At 40.6% G+C, this 17730-nt stretch overlaps 1 protein-coding gene across 1 annotated transcript; it reads left to right on the top strand.

Moving 5' to 3' along the window:
* The first annotated feature begins 473 nt into the window (after positions 1-473).
* LOC117558194 (carnitine O-acetyltransferase-like) lies at positions 474-17539 on the top strand. Its single transcript, XM_034234220.1, has 14 exons — positions 474-708; positions 2047-2337; positions 2734-2852; positions 3061-3114; positions 3638-3803; positions 6351-6525; positions 7778-7956; positions 8772-8872; positions 11699-11818; positions 12764-12886; positions 14054-14189; positions 14557-14619; positions 15093-15230; positions 16266-17539. Exons 1-14 carry the CDS (start codon positions 682-684, stop codon positions 16479-16481), a joined length of 1908 nt encoding a protein of 635 aa, XP_034090111.1. The 5' UTR covers positions 474-681; the 3' UTR covers positions 16482-17539.
* The last annotated feature ends 191 nt before the right edge of the window (positions 17540-17730 follow it).

Here is a 17730-nt window from a genome sequence, read left to right as displayed (position 1 = left end):
ATTAAAACAGATCAATATAATGAACATAATAATATAAGATCCGATAAGATTCTGCACTTTTTCTTTTGATACTTATACACATAGCTGGTGATACTTGTGTTCTTTATATTATTCTGAAATGGGCCATTGAGCAGATTTACCCAAGTTTTTCATTGCACAACTACAGTGTATTGTTTATGACATTAAACCTTTGAAATCTTGATATGCATATACGGCATTATGCAGTGCTGTAGTACCAATATACACAGTATCTAATCTCGTCCACATTGACAAACTATAATCCTAAAATGCTTTTATATGTATAAAAACAGATACATGTAATGAACATAATAATATAAGATCCATTCTGCAACAAGGACTCTAACTTTTAATACTTGAAGTGCACTTAGCTGGTAATACTTATGTTCTTTATTCTGAAATGGGCCATAGGGCAGCATGAGTAATAAGACTACCAATGACAGTCACACCCAGCACCAAATAGCAGTGGCATACCTTAGGCATTCCCAGCAGGGTGACTCTCCTACATTGTGCTGACAGCTGACCTGTGTTGTGGGGAAGTCAGGAGAGTTTCCAGCCTGTCTGCAGTTACTCTCACTTATCAAACACAACAGTGAAATAAAGAGCTTTTCTCCAATCTAATCCTGCTGGACTTCGAGCACTGACTGTGGGCGTTTCTTTACAATGTGGGGCATTTGCTGCAGAACTATGGTAAGTAAGGCACTTTTCGCTGAGTAGGTTTATTGACATTGGTCTTAAGCCAACACGAGACTCTGATATTAATATTAGTCATTATTGAAGTTAAGAACATTAATGGTTGTGGTGTGTTGTGCTAATTGGCTAACGCTGATTAACGGCAGACGTTAACATGAATGTGTGCTAGCTGTTAGTAGATAACAGGAGTGTGTGCTAACAGCTAGCACACATACATGTGTGCAAGCTGTTAGCAGGGGAAATGAACCTGTGCTAGCTGTTAGCAGTTCAAATGAATGTGTGCTAGCTGTTAGCACGTAACATGAATGTGTGCAAGCTGTTAGCAGGGGAAATGAACCTGTGCTAGCTGTTAGCAGGTAATATGAATGTGTGCTAGGCTAGCTGATAGTAGGTAATGCTAGTTAACCTTTAGCTAAGCTAAATGGGTGAAAGGTGAATTATGTTTAGCTAAGAAACAATATAGCTTTAGCCAAAAGACTCTGAAGCACAAGCTTGACTGAAAATACACTTCACTTCTGGTCCAACGTTAAGTCAACGTATAGTGAATTAAATACAGAAATGTAGATGGGAAAGAAGATAACATAAAGTTAGGTCAGCATAAGACTTATCTCGCTATTCGGCAAACTCACTGGAATAAAATATCTGAAGAACATTAAGTACGTACATTTAATGTATTCAGTTAAGCCAGTTAATAGGATAACAGAAACTTAATCTGAATACTTTTGACATTTATTTTACCAATTTATTTTTACCCCTACCGGTACCTCGTTATAACTGCAACCAACAACTATTCTTTAGATATGGTCACAATTTATCAGAAAAGTATATTTGTTCAAGTTGTGTACTGACTTGTACTCCACTACATGTATTTAAACACTCACAGCTACTTTGTACATGTAAAGTAACATGATATGCTGATATGATATAATGCAGTATACTGTATCTACACAGTATTTCTAGTATCTAAATGTGTCCAAACTCATGAACAATAAATGCTTTTACATGTATAAATAACACGAACACATAATAACCTAATTATTATAATACTATGATAAAATCCATTTTGCAGCAGCATAAAAAACAAGGACATAAGACAAATTAAGATACAAGAAATAAACAGTCCAAAATATTTCTGAAATAGAAACAAAATGGCATAAAAAAGTAAAATAAATATACATGTGGAAATACAAGTAAGTTAACTCAGCATATTTTAGTCATGTCGGTTTATTTAGCATTATTAAAAGACAGTTGACTAGGGAAATGATGACCACACACTTTCACAAAGTAACACCACAAACATTTATTAAACATACACTGCTTTGTCTTCCTGTGAAGGTGGGGAGGGCGAAACCCTGCGGCCTCATGAAGCTCCGTCACCTGGTGAAGCCGGTGTCTTTGACTCGAGTCTCCGGCAGATACCTGACGCACCAGAAGGGCCTGCCCACGCTGCCGGTGCCCCCCCTGCAGCAGACCTGCGAGCGCTACATCTCAGCTCTGGAGCCCATCATGGAGCTGGATGAGCTGAAGCACACCAAAGAGCTGGTGGACGAGTTCCAGAAAGCAGGAGGGCTGGGAGAGAGACTTCAGAAAAGTCTGGAAAAGAGAGCACAGAACACCGAGAACTGGGTGAGACTTGTGTGGGAAATTTGTATTATTATTATTATTTTTAAATGTATTCTACTATTTCAACAATTAGACAGTTTATACATCCGAAAAATAAAAATAAATGAGTAGAAGCGGGAGGGCAGAAAGCAAGGCTTATACAGAGGATTGCAGGATAAAGAAATAAAAGATAATTCCTTAATTAAATACTCACACAGATAAACAAAATTATATATATACATACACTATTTTTAAGTTAATCCAAATTGACTTGAGATGCGTTGCCCTGACACGACCTGTTAGGATTTTGTTCTTTGCCTAATCAATGTATTTGAAAACCCCTCGGACATTTCACCGATTTCCTTTTCATAAAGTGTATTATTGATCTGTTATTGGCTCTGTTTCTCTCTGTCTTTGTAGTTGTCACAATGGTGGGTGCAGATTGCTTATCTGGACTACCGGTTGCCTGTGGTGGTGCATTCAAGTCCCGGGTTGGTCTTGCCCCGCATGAACTTCAGAGATAAACAGGGACAAATAAGGTATCACATGTCCTCTCAGTTTATATCCAACCCATTTACAGACAGGTGGCAGAGATGCATTCTTGTGTTACTCTGAAACAATGAAAGCATACATTATGATTATCTGATTTAGATGCATACTGGTATATTTTAACCATAAACACGAATGGTTTGGTCATTTAATAATCACTTCTGAACTATTGAATAACATCATGTTCTCTCTGCTTAGGTTTGCTTCCAAACTGATAGCAGGTGTTCTGGACTTTAAGACAATGATTGACAAGTGAGTACCGTGTTCATAATATCCTCCTTGTGGACTCCTGCTTATTTTGTCCTATTAATGGGTTTGTCTCCTAGCCTCCTTTTGCTTTTGTTGCCTATAATAAGAACAAGTAAACAACTGTGTTCTTATTGGGTCACGCAGTCTACCATACCTTCTTAAATAAACTTCCACAGTATAAAAATGCAGCTTATTACATTAACAATTGTCACAAATCATCACTGAGCCAGCTGTTGTTCTGGAACAGGTCTTTTCTATCTTGTATTTTCATTTAGCTGTAACTCCATCATTTACAATGTTGTTATTTGTTTGAATCTGTAAAGCCCACTGAGACAAATGTGTTTTGTGATATTGGGCTATACAAATAAAGATTGATTTGATTTGATTCTCCCAATTTAGTGGAGAGTCTATTGATAACATCATTTGGAATAATACGCTTTTTTCACATGAGTGAACCCACGTTTTGAAACACCGTAGAGCTTTGAATATTGTAACTAATCAGCTGAGTCATGAATATTTCTTGCAGTGAGACCCTGCCAGTTGAATTTATGGGAGCGAAGCCCCTGTGTATGAATCAGTACTACAAGGTGCTGTCGTCCTGCCGTATCCCAGGCCTGAAGAGCGACTCGGTGGTGAACCATGCTAAAAGCTCCAGACCCCCGACACACATAACTGTAGTGCACAACCATCAGGTGAGTGAACACTGGTTGTAGGAGCCATATGTTAAAATGTATAATTTGATATATTGTGTGTGTATATAGATATATTTGAACATTGTAATCCTTTGTTATTTGTATTATTATTATATCATTTATTTAAACCAGCCGTTGTAAAATTGACGTCATAGCCGACTGAAGGAGAAAAGAATCTCGGAGCAATTAAGTTTTTTGACCTTTGAAAATATGTGTTTGTACTGATATATTTTGTTTAAGTAAAGAGTCAACCAAACTTTCCGGAGACGTATTTTTGTTGGAGTCAAGCTTATTGCTACTTGTGGATACATACATTTTTGGATTAGACGGAACTACACTGGTCAACGTTGCACATTTTTTTAAAGGTCCCATGTCATGCTTTCCGGTTATTACCCGTCCCCTTGTGTGTTATGAAGGTTGTTCTGCATGTAAACGGTCTGCAGAGTCACAAACCCTCAAAGTACACCCTGTAGGGAGTAAAACTCTAACACAGAGAAGACCTGTCTGTGCTGCCCCAGAACGCCTCGTTGAAGATTTCTCTTTTTCTTCCTGGGTACAGTGACATGCCCATACCCAAATGGACCAATCCAAGGAGCCGTTACGTTAAGTCCGTGGATTGGTCAATTTGGACCAATCCGCGGACTTCCTCACAAACACACACACTCTCAATCTTTTCTCAGCTGCAGCTCCGCCGATTTCTCCTCCCTGAGACGGCGGGACGCGGCGAGGCTGTGAGTCGGTGTGTGAGCACACACACAAACTCACAGCCAGGCTGCGGGTGTATGTGTGTTTCGGGCTGGGTTTCGCTGTGTCTCGCTGTCTCGCAGACGGCCACTGGGCTCATAGGGAGGGAGGGGGGGGCAGGAGCTCCAACAAGCCGTTCAGGACAGAGAGTGAATACACATACTTTACAGAGATGCTGTGAGAAACCAATATGAGTTTGGAACATTGAACAATGTAAATCTATTCTAGTAGACCTCAACAATGGAGTTATGATCAGTAGAAATGGCCATGACATGGGACCTTTAAGCTCTTCCGGTACCAGGGGCCTAATTATCACAGATAAAGAAAAGGATGCTCTGGAAACAGTATAACGTAGAGGTGCAGTTAGAGATTATAAATTGGACAGCAGTGTCACAGAAATGCTCAAACGGTTTAACGAGTTCTCTTCTTCAAGATTGTCCATAACGTCTCAGGCCTTGATGCATCAATATACCCTAAAGCCTCTTAGAACGATGACCCGCAAAGCTAACTCCTTGAACTTCCAGAGAATATCTGTTAGTCGATAATAAGACACACTTTCGTCTTAGCACGACACTTTATTTCAGCACACGGCCATCTTCGGATAACACATACAACACGTAACTCCCACGTAACACTTGACAACATCCGGTAACACTTCCGGACGGTTCTTCACAATAAAACTCAAAGTGAGCACATCAAACATACACAGAAATAGTGCATGTAAATTAACAATATCCACATCGAGTGACACTCTGAAATACTCACTGTTTCCAAGAACAATCAGAGAGTGGAACATGCTCAATAGAGATTCAGCGGGGAATCTTCATCCCCCACTGAGCGCGATACCTCTGGGTTTTGCTCAGTAGTAATCCAGATCACATTAGAAGGGCTCTTTGAGTAACCTGGCTTCACACGGTCTTACACTATTACGACTGTCGCCTTCCTGGTCGTTTTAACTGTGTTAACTTGTGTTATATGCAAATGAGCTGTGTGGTTGCCCTGACGTCATTGGCTGCCATCTCCTGGTCCGCCTCCTGAAGATTGTGATTGTTTTTAGAGTCCTCCTTTTTGTTTGGTTACTTATCAACCTGTGCCCTTTTAGCTACTTCCATTTTGTTACTTGCTATTTAAAATAAACCCATTATACCAATTCCAACTGGTGTGTGTTGCATTTCCTCATCTCTAGTGGGGACGTTGCACTAATGCTCTAGAAAAGTCAACAAGCACTGTAGAGTTCAGTCGTCCAGATAGAGTAAAATAATGATTGTGTACACCGATAAAGACAAGGATTCTCTGGAGACATATGACGAAGAGGTGCAAGATTCACCTTTGGAGATTATAGGTCCTATCCCCAGAGACACCAGGGGGTAGGACCAGTACACCTGTAGGAAACTGATACGGGCTTGCACACACACTGCACAGAATCCAGCTGTTATTTTGTCTTTTAACTTGGACTTGTTAAAACGTTGATCAGCTGATGACATTTGCCAGCACAGTCACTCTTCTGTCAATTTGACAATTGTTAACTAAATATGAGAAGCCTGACTGAGTCTTTCCATTGGCCTAATTATCACAGATAAAGACAAGGATGCTCTGGAAACAGTATTAATCCAGATCACAAGTCAAATTTAGAATGGCTCTTTGAGTAACCTGGCTTCACTGGGTCTTACATTAATGCTCTAGAAAAGTCAACAAGCACAGTAGAGTTCAGTCGTCCAGATTGAGTAAAATTATGATGATTGTGTGCTTACTATGTGAGAAGCCTGACTGAGCCTTTCCTGTCTTCCCTCCACATGCCCTCAGTTCTTTGTGTTGGAGGTGTACAACAGTGATGGCACTCCACTGACAGCGGATCAGTTCTGTGTTCAGCTGGACAGGATCTGCAGCTCCTCCTCTCAAACAAACATGGAGCCCGTGGGCATCCTCACCACGCAGCATCGAGACTCCTGGGGCAAGGCCTACGTCAACCTCAACAAGGGTGAGATAACACTCCTGTTTGAGCCAGTATTTCGTTTTTATAAGAAAGGCCACCTAATCGTGACGTCTGTAGTCAACCAGAGCATAAAAGACTACAATTCCCACGGCAGTGATGGGCAACCTCTTAAAGACACCGTCGAAGCACAGTTTTTTACCGTTCAATTTTCCTTTGAGTTATCAAGTTATATAAGCCTTATCAAAGCAAGAAAGAAAGCAAGAAAGAATACCTAAGTTGTTTATTTTATTTTGAGCATTGCACAATCATCCCATTAACGGAGGCCAAGCAACTTATCAACTGTGAGTAGACTGTGAGAGACGAATATAAAGGAAAGAATATGTTAGAAAAATATCACTCGTCACCGGCTTGAGCTTCAATCTCAGGATCCATGTGTTTGTGATCCTCTCCTGAATGGAAGTAGTCATCACATACAGAGCATCAGCTAGTTCCTGAACAGTCTGTTTCTCAAAACTCTGATTTTTTCCCCCAAAAATTCGGACTAAAAATCTAAAAATTCTGTCTTTTTTCTCAAATTCTAAAAATTATGTCTTTTTTCGAAAAATCTGAAAAAATTCTGACTTTTTCTCAAAATTCTGATTTTTTTTTCCCAAAATCTACAAATTCTGACTTTTTTCTCAAAATTATGATATTTTTCCCCCAAAATCTACTAATTCGGACTTTTTTCTCAAAATTATGAATTATTTCAAAAAATCTCAAAATACTGTCTTTTTTCTCAAATTCTAAAAATTATGTATTTTTTCGAAAAATCTCAAAATTCTGACTTTACTCAAAATCTCAAACAGTGTCCTTCACATGCTGATATCAAGAGAGGGAGTTACACAGTCACAAGATGGAGGAGTAGAAAGCAGTATTCAATGTTTACTTCAGATTAGCTCCACGTCAGAAATGAGCATGCTTGATGTCTCTCTCCATAGAGGCTGAATCATCATGTTAATCACATAGCTATCATCTGCCTCAAACAGTCCTGATGCTCTTCTAGGTAATCACACATCCTGTCATGTTCACAGCTACAGTTGATACCTTTGTCATCATGTTACTCTCATGTTGGAAGAGGACATTCAGTATTTTCCCAACAGAAAAAAAGTTTAAAATGTCTGTTGAAGGCGTCTAGTGGCTTGATAGAAAACAAGGAAGGAAGCCACGATAACTGCCATGATATCAGTGACGTGAAGTCTTCTCCGATAGCAGAAGAAAACAATGAGTCTCATGTTTGCGGGTTATCTGACATGTCTAGATAAGACCAACAAAAAGTCGGTGTGGGCCATCCAGAGGAGCATCTTCACTCTGTGTTTGGACGGAGCCATGCCTCAGGTTTCTGATGAGACGTACCGCAGCTCTGCCGCCGTCCAGATGCTGCACGGAGGAGGCAGCCAGTGGAACAGTGGCAACCGCTGGTTCGACAAGACGCTCCAGGTGACACACACACACACACACACACACACACACACACACACACACACACACACACCATGTATACATCACTTCAGGGGACATTACATTGACTTACATGCATTTCATGGAGACTTATCCTAACCATAACCAACACATGCCTAACCCTAACCCTTACCCTTAACCTTACCCTTAACCAAGTCTTCACCCTAAAATTAATGATTCCCCTCATGGGGACCTCCAATTTGTCCCCATAAGGGAAGCCAGTCCCCACATGTGACTATGTTAACAGATTTAGGTCCCCACAAGTATAGTAATGCTAGACCACACACACACACACACACACACACACACACACACACACACACACACACACACACACACACACACACACACACACAGTAGTAAATTGCACTGTTGGAAGAAGTACTCGGATCCTTTACTTAAGTTAAATTTACAAATACTATGGTCTTAAATGTGTCCTTTACTAGTAAGTAAAAGTCCTGATTTCAAAATGTAAAAGTACAAAAGCATTAAGATCAAAAGTTACTTATTACAAAGAGTAAAAGTACTCATTCTGCACAATGGCCCATTTCAGAGTAATAAAGTATTAGACACACACACACACACACACACACACACACACACACACACACACACACACACACACACACACACACAGTAGTAAATTGCCGTATTGGAAGAAGTACTCCGATACCCCTGTGTAAACTCAACACTTGATTTTGAGCAGAAGGACTTGCCTGGCTCTAACAGAATTGATAAGCTAAGATGATTGAATGCCAATGTTTTACACGTTCTGTGTCTGTTCTTCCTCTCAGTTTATTATTGGAGAAGACGGGACATGTGGTGCGAACTATGAGCACGCCCCAGCTGAGGGCCCGCCGATAGTGGCCCTGATCGACCATGTTGTGGAATACACGTAAGTAGGTCTAAGATCGTTTGTATCTATTCTTGTTGTAGGAAGTTCAGCAACAAGTAAGAGAGCAGGACGGAGAGGAAATGTTTTCCCCTTACTGTCCACTCGTGTGAATCAACATGGATCCCAGTTAGTTACGAAACTGTATGAATAAATAATAACCAATGAAATATATGGATTACACACATATACACATCTACTTCTGTGCATATCATCATTCAAACATGTTGATTACAAATAAACCTGCTTGAAAAATCACTTACCCAACTAAACTTACTGTGTGGAGATTTGGGGAAACACGTATGTTACGTTCCCAATTGGGCTAGGAGGACCAAAAGGACACGACACGACCAGATTGGAATTGGTATACGTTACCGGTGGTTTAATTGTTACTGCAAGTAAGTAAAATGATGTAGGCTACACAAACAGCTTGGCCCAACAACGGGTCAAGCTGTCACTATCCAACAAAAGGGGTCTCTAAAAGAGAGTTGCCCCGCTATACAAAAGGAAAGAAAATCTCACTGTGGAAGAACACAGCTGGTGCGGGTCTACAGGTGCTAACCACCTGGATCTACGCAATCCACACAAGAATGCTGATCTACAGGCGCTGATCACCTGGGTCTAAGCAATACTCACAAGAATGCTGATCTACAGGCGCTAATCACCTGGGTCTAAGCAATCCACACAAGAATGCTGATCTACAGGCGCTGATCACCTGGGTCTAAGCAATACACACAAGAATGCTGATCTACAGGCGCTGATCACCTGGGTCTAAGCAATACACACAAGAATGCTGATCTACAGGCGCTAACCACCTGGGTCTAAGCAATACTCACAAGAATGCTGATCTACAGGCGCTAATCACCTGGGTCTAAGCAATACTCACAAGAATGCTGATCTACAGGCGCTGATCACCTGGGTCTAAGCAATACTCACAAGAATGCTGATCTACAGGCGCTAACCACCTGGGTCTAAGCAATACTCACAAGAATGCTGATCTACAGGCGCTGATCACCTGGGTCTAAGCAATACACACAAGAATGCTGATCTACAGGCGCTGATCACCTGGGTCTAAGCAATACTCACAAGAATGCTGATCTACAGGCGCTAACCACCTGGGTCTAAGCAATACACACAAGAATGCTGATCTACAGGCGCTGATCACCTGGGTCTAAGCAATACACACAAGAATGCTGATCTACAGGCGCTAACCACCTGGGTCTAAGCAATACACACAAGAATGCTGATCTACAGGCGCTAACCACCTGGGTCTAAGCAATACACACAAGAATGCTGATCTACAGGCGCTAACCACCTGGGTCTAAGCAATACACACAAGAATGCTGATCTACAGGCGCTAACCACCTGGGTAACACACTGCTAACAGAATCACAGAACGAAGGCTTTGTCACAATGAGAGGGTTGAGGCATCTGTCACACAATACAGAGCCTCCCGAATGGTGTCCGTGCCCAGCCTTTATACTCCTCCCCCGGATGACGTGGCAGAAGCGAGCAGGGATAGGGTGACGTCTGTCCAATCCCCGCGGATGTTGAGAGGTCGGGACGGCCAATGATAGCAGAGGAACTGCACAGCTCATTTACATCTACACACAACCAGAGTTAAGGGCACAAGGTAGCAGCGGCTGTAACAACGTACAAAACCAACCTACAGCCGTTATGCACATTACAGAAAAGGGCTATAAGAGTTATCAATAATGTTGGATATCTTGAACACACTAATGGATTATTTTTGAAGTCACACATATTGAAGTTCATTGATCTGGTTACATTTAAAACGGCACAAATCATGTACAGAGCCAGACATAATCTACTTCCTAGGACATTAAAAACATTGTTCGTAGACGGAGAGGGTGGTTATAATTTGAGAGGAAATCTACATTTGAAACTCAAGGTCAGAACAACTCTGAGAAGTATGAGTTTAACAATCTGTGGGGTGATTTTATGGAATGGTTTGGAGCAGGAGTTAAAACAAAGCACAAGCTTAATTCAGTTTAAAAGGATGTACAGAAACACTTTTTGGGAAAACTATGAGAATGAAGAAAGTGATTGAAGATGAGAAATTATTGTATATGTATAAATGTATGTAGGAATAACTTGCATAATGATTTAAAGGACAATCATTGATCAAGTAAGGGGTGGGAATTAATAAGCATTTGCTTCCTCCTGCTCCCTTTCGGACACATATGATTTATTATTAATATGAAGACATTTTTAGTTTTTTTGTTGAATATACAAATATTACCATGAATGTGGATAAATACTTTATTATAACAATACGGTATTCTGTTTTTCACATTTGTTATTCTTTTAATCTGTTCGAAATAAAGACTGAAAGAAAAACATAGTGAACGTTTGACTTCCTTTGGTCGTGTTTTCACGTTGAATTCATAGTTCTCCTTTTTGGTTTAACATATTAATGAAAGTTCAAACGGAGAAGCACTCCGGCAATATATCGCATGAGATGGAAAATGCTTAGTACGCACGTTAATTGACATCATGTGCATTCGTCCATCATGAGTTGCTTTCCCAAATGGAGTAATGGCACTTTAAATATAGCAGCTGCAAGGAATTGTGGGAGTCTCCTTCCCCTTGGTAAAGGATGGTCCGATGTATCCTATGGTAAAGGAGATACTGAAGGAAGCTCCTTTTATTTCCTTCTACAGAGTTGAAATAGCTCTAATCGTGGCTGACACTTATAAGTACTCATATCACTCAGTTAGGAACCGTCCTAAGCAAAAAGCACTATTTGACTGCAACCTTATTTAGTTTTTATTCCATTTTGATGATCGTTTTTGTTTGTGCTAATAGGAGGAAGCCAGACCTGGTGCGGACTCCCATGGTGCCTTTGCCCATGCCCCAAAAACTGCACTTCAACATCACGCCTGAGATCAAGAAGGACATCGAGGAGGCCAAGCACGCCATGGACATGTGAGGGATTACTTTACTAACACACACACACACACACACACACACACACACACACACACACACACACACACACACACACACACACACACACACACACACACACACACACACACAGTAGTACATTGCAGTATTGGAAGCAGTACTCAAGTAGTTTACTTAAGTAAAACTACAAATACTATGGTCTGGTTTGACAAGACGCTTCAGGTGACACACACACACACACACACACACACACACACACACACACACACACACACACAGTAAATTGCAGTATTGGAAGAAGTACTCAGAGCCTTTACTTAAGTTAAATTTACAAATACAATGGTCTTAAATGTGTCCTTTACTAGTAAGTAAAAGTCCTGATTTCAAAATGTAAAAGTACCAAAGTATTAAGATCAAAAGTTACTTATTACAAAGAGTAAAAGTACTCATTCTGCACAATGGCCCATTTCAGAATAATAAAGTACAGAAGTAGTATCCGCTAAAAGTTCTTCAAGTATTTAGTGACTGCTTTGAAATGTTTAAAAGCAAATTAATCTTTTTAATATGGCTTTTAATTTGGGTTAACTTTCAATTCTCACTTCTCCAACCCATTGTCTGTGTTTTACTGTTTTTGTTCTGCTTTGCTTTTATGTCACATTTTTAATTAATTGTTATATTTTAACCTATTTTAAAGTCAGCTTTACTTCAAGGGAATTTCATTGGGATCACTGTTGATGTTTTATCTTGTTACTGTATTTATTTTAATATTGTTGTTGTGTTTTCTGTGCATGAAAGGTGCTCTACAAATAACATTTATTATTAAGTGTATTTATATATGTATGTTTTCTTTATGTTATGATGGTAATATATAGACATTTTTATTGATTGGGATAAACCCCTTGAGATGCACCATCTCGTTTTCAAGGGGGTCCCGTAATGAGAGGTTCATTTCTCCCCCCACAGACTGGCCCAGGAGCTGGACACCAAGGTCATCGTATTTGACCACTTTGGTAAAAATATCCCAAAGACCCACAAGATGAGCCCTGATGCTTTCATACAGGTGGCGCTTCAGCTGGCTTACTACAGGTGAGAGGCTGGGAAGACTTAGATAAGTGGTTTTTATAGAGACTTTTAACGCTAAGCTAACCAGAGAGCTTCATGTAAATTCATCTTTATCATGTACGCTGCAATAAGGAAGATTGTGTCCTTGACTGAGATGTAATAGATTCAAGTTTTGAGGTACATTCAGAATCAGAATACCTTTGTTCGTCCCACAGAGAGGACATTTCCATTTGTTACAGCAGAAAAGAGCCACAGACAGCTTAATGTTACCTAGTCTGTGGATGCTTTTAGAAAAGGCCTAACATAGCATCTTTTTAGAATAGCCTTTTGCTAGATCTTTAAAAACCCCACTTGTTGCCATGCCGGCCTAAACGTCACTGTTTTTATTCCGTTGTTTACTTTATTAAATATATATATTTGTTGTTGTTTGGTTTCAACCATTTTACTCTGTAGCACTTTGAGTTTTGTTAACCCAAATATTATTATTATTAGCAGGGTTCGCACGGTCATTAAAAACCTGGAAAAGTCATGGAAATTCAAAATGCAAATTCCAGGCCCTGGAAAAGTTTTGGAAAACAATATTTTTCCCAAAGTTTTGGAAAAGTCATGGAAATGTAACTAAAGTTGCATCAAATATAATTTATATTTTATCTAATCGCCGAAATAGTAATACTATAATGATAATACATACTCTATCGTATAGTAATGAAACGTAGGCATTTAACTGTTGCGGTAATTCTCTGGTGAGAGATGTTTACAATCACGCCCTCTAGTGGCTTTAGCCTGTCGGAGCTAGTAAGCCTACTATTTGATATAAGTTATTTCATATGCAGACCTTATTTTCCTGTTCCACGTTAAAATAAACAATTTGCAGTGGTACCGCTGAGAAAGAGATTTGTTTTGGTCATGGAAAATGAGGTAAAGGTCATGGAGAAATCATGGAAAATTAGGTAAAGGTCATGGAGAAGTCATGGAGAAGTCATGGAAAATGAGGTAAAGGTCATGGAAAATGAGGTAAAGGTCATGGAGAAGTCATGGAAAATGAGGTAAAGGTCATGGAGAAGTCATGGAAAATGAGGTAAAGGTCATGGAGAAGTCATGGAGAATCATTGGTGAAAAAGTGTATGAACCCTGTATTAGTCTAGTAGCCACCAGTCAGTTTTTGCACACTGCTCTGGTCTTCTCTCTCAGGATGAACCAGCGCTGCTGTGCCACGTACGAGAGCGCCTCCCTGCGTATGTTCAGATTCGGCCGCACAGACACAATCAGATCTGCTTCGAGCGCCTCCGCTGCCTTCGTCAAGGCCTTTGATGACCTCAGCAAACAGGTGTGATTAAAAGGGACATTTGTATGGGATGTATTTGTATTGACGCGGTACACCAGCTGGTTCATAGGGAACTCTGTCAGTCACTTCTTCACAGGCAGCAAATCATCTGTCCTCTGATTGGTGCTCATGTTAAAAACAGTTTTAAACATACATATAGTAATGGAGCTGGGTAATAAAAAGCAAAGTCTGTGTCAGTCTAAGTTACAATGGCAGTATAAAAACTAAAGAAAGCGCTTTTCTGCCAGAGACAAAACGCTTTATGGGCACGTCCCCAAATGAGTATAGATTCTTCTTCTAGGAAACAATTCTACGTTGAGGAGAAACAGTTTGTGTTGTAATGTTTCCCGCCTTTTCCTGTTTTCACCAGAACACAGAGAAGGTGGATCTAATGGAGAAAGCTGTTCATGCTCACAGGGCGTATACTAACATGGTGAGTATTCACAGCATGAACAAAGTCAACACGTCTAGTAATAATTGTCAACAAAGCTCAAACTTACAGTGAATGTTTCCTACTGAGAAGCACGGTGTGTGTCAACGCTTAATATATCTTCTTCCTTTGTGCCATCGAGAGGCATTGTTTTACAAAGAACCTGAGGCACATGTTCCTTCGTTACCATGAACACACACTGTAGTTTATTTAGACTCAACCCCATGCACACAATCCTGCTGCCCAAATACTCACCTAAACACCACCAACTCCCCCAAAACACAAGTACTATTTTGTCTTGTTTGAGGCACTTTCAATACTTACTTATACTTATAATTACAACAACCTACTGCTTGGGTAAACACTGTATTATTGAATTTGTACGTCTAGCTCCTGCAACAAGGAAGATACAGAATAAAGCATGTCTAGTTAATAAGTAGTTAACATCTGGTGACTAACATCCTTCTCTCCATCAGGCGATCAGCGGCCAGGCCATCGACAGACACCTGCTGGGCCTTAAGATGATCGCTCTGGAGGAGAAAGTCTCCGTCCCTGAGATCTACACGGACCCCGCCTACTCCAAAGCCTTAGAGTACAAACTCTCTACAAGTCAGGTATGGACCAGCGCTGTGAACCGCCACTACTTACCCCCTAATCCCACCAGGAGCGTCTGCGCTGCGGCTGCGGCGTTTTTAGCGATCGCGGCCACTCTAGTCAATGGGTGCTATTCCACCAGACCCGCTGCGCCGCGGCTCGAAGCGTCCCAGAAGCTCCTCGCCGCAAGGGATTTCTAAAATATAGGATGAATCCTATTTTTGACGCGGCGCAGCGCAGCGGGTCTGGTGGAATACTGCGAGGCTGCACACACGACACTCCGCTTCCGCAACGTTTTGAAACGCGCCTGGTGGGTTATGACGCAGGAGGAGGTCGCAGCGCAGACGCTTCCAGTGGGATCAGGGGGTGAACGGCGCATAGATGTGTTCCTAAGACTTAAAGGGCCCCTATTATACTGTCATATATTGTATTATATTATATTATAATATTATCGGGGACAGAGCCTTCTCTGTGGCAGCCCCGAAGCTCTGGAACTCCCTCCCCCAATACCTCCGTGAGTCTGAGTCCCTCACCCTGTTCCAGTCCCGCCTCAAAACTCACCTCTTCAACTCTGTATCCATAAGCCCCCCCCCCCCCCCCCCCCCTCAACCAACTTCCTCCTGACTGCTTTTCTGTTTTGTTTTGTTTCTTTTTGTTTTTGTTTTGTTTGTCTACCCTCCCTCCCAAATGTAAAGCGTCTTTGGGTTCAAGAAAAGCGCTATAGAAATAAAATGTATTATTATACTGTTTTTCATGAATATATTATAGACCTCAGATCTATAGAAAACATGTCTCTGAAGTGGTCCTGAGGGTTTTTATTTCATTTTTATTTGTTTTGTAAGGGAACGGTTTGTATGTTCTTTCACGTATGTGTTTTGTACCATGTGTTTCTGCTTACATTAAAAAAAATATGATCACATTAAAGCAGTTCTGAAGAGGTTTTGTTAAATGTGATTTGAACATGGGGAGGTCAGTGCATTCACAGATGTTTTTGGGGAGTGAGTTCCAGATGGAGAAGGCTAACTGCTAACACTACATTCTCATGTCTTCGCAAGGTACCGTCAAAGACCGACTGTGTGATGTGCTTCGGCCCGGTTTCACCCAGCGGATACGGCGTGTGCTACAACCCCATGGACGATCACATCAACTTCGCAGTGTCCTCTTTCAACAGCTGTTCAGAAACTAACGCAGCACATCTGGCCCGCGCTGTGGAAGCAGCTCTGCAGGACATGAGGAAACTGCTGGAGCAAACGCCCAGAGCCAAACTGTGAAGCAGGACTTTAATAACCTGTGAAGTGAAATGGATCTGTGGCAGGACGTCCAAGCTACAGTATTCTCCTGATTTGATCGATTATGCACTTTAAATAATGTGTGATTACTGATTTGTAACGACTGGCAGGCAGGTGCTGTTCCTCTGCTGGTACAATGCACACTAATCATAATGATGGACAATCGATTTACAGCCCGTTCTGTTTCAAAGTGTAACACTGATTAACACAAATGAACCTGTGGATGGATTTTCTTTAAATCCTTTTAATATCAACAAAAACCTGATGAGATGAAACTCAGTTATTCATTATTTTTACATGACACACTCTGGGTTGTGCCTCTGTGCCTTAAATGTACACTGTTTGATAACTCAGGGGACATGTCTGCTCTAACATAACTTTGCTAAGTCTTATATTTACAGTCCAAGGATTTTATAAAGTTCATAACTTCTTCACTCTATTAATAATCATGGCTTTCTAAGATCACACAACGAATGGTGTTGTATCATCACTCATGAAGTCTTGTGGCTGCCATAAACATGTCTTCACTGAGCATTGATACTCAGAACATGCAGTTTATTAATCCATGGTTTTATTTAATGATTGTATTAATCTGTGCCCTGTGATTTCCACATGTTCTACCATACGACAGCCAGTGGTGTATTCTGCTTAATGTCTCCCACCGTGTCTTTTCCAAACAAGGAAGTGACACAATTCAGAATTTAATCAGAAAACATTTGAATTTAAACAACTTTGAAGTGTTTATATTGATGTAAGATGATGTTGTGATGCGCCAGTTATCCGTGTGTAAACTTCAATAAGATCTCTGTATCTATGGGAGGGGTGTGTCTTCATGTAATAGACTATGTTGGCCAGTCAGCATTTCATCATGTGTTTGTGATATTCTGCATACAGTAGTAATGGAAGAGATGAAATGATTCTGTGCAGAAGTGATGCTAATCATATTGGGAGGACAGTCTAGCAGGAAACATGCATAATAACATGAAGCACTGTGTTTGATTGACTTGTTCAACACTTGAAATACATTGTTTTCAAAAACACTTATGACTGATTTTTCCTTACAGAAGCATTTTTTCTGAGTTTCAATGTAGATTTACATTTCAGCACGATCTTAAAACACATTTTGGATAAGAGCAGGAACAATGAACAGTGAATGTTTGGTTATTTTAGGTCCACTCCACTTCATTAAACGCAGGGAGAAAAAGTGAAAGTAGTTCAGCTCACATTTCAG

This window comes from Gymnodraco acuticeps, unplaced genomic scaffold, assembly GCF_902827175.1.
Source record: "Gymnodraco acuticeps unplaced genomic scaffold, fGymAcu1.1, whole genome shotgun sequence".
NCBI classification, from domain to species: domain Eukaryota; kingdom Metazoa; phylum Chordata; class Actinopteri; order Perciformes; family Bathydraconidae; genus Gymnodraco; species Gymnodraco acuticeps.
This window is presented reverse-complemented; position numbering and strand designations above follow the sequence as displayed.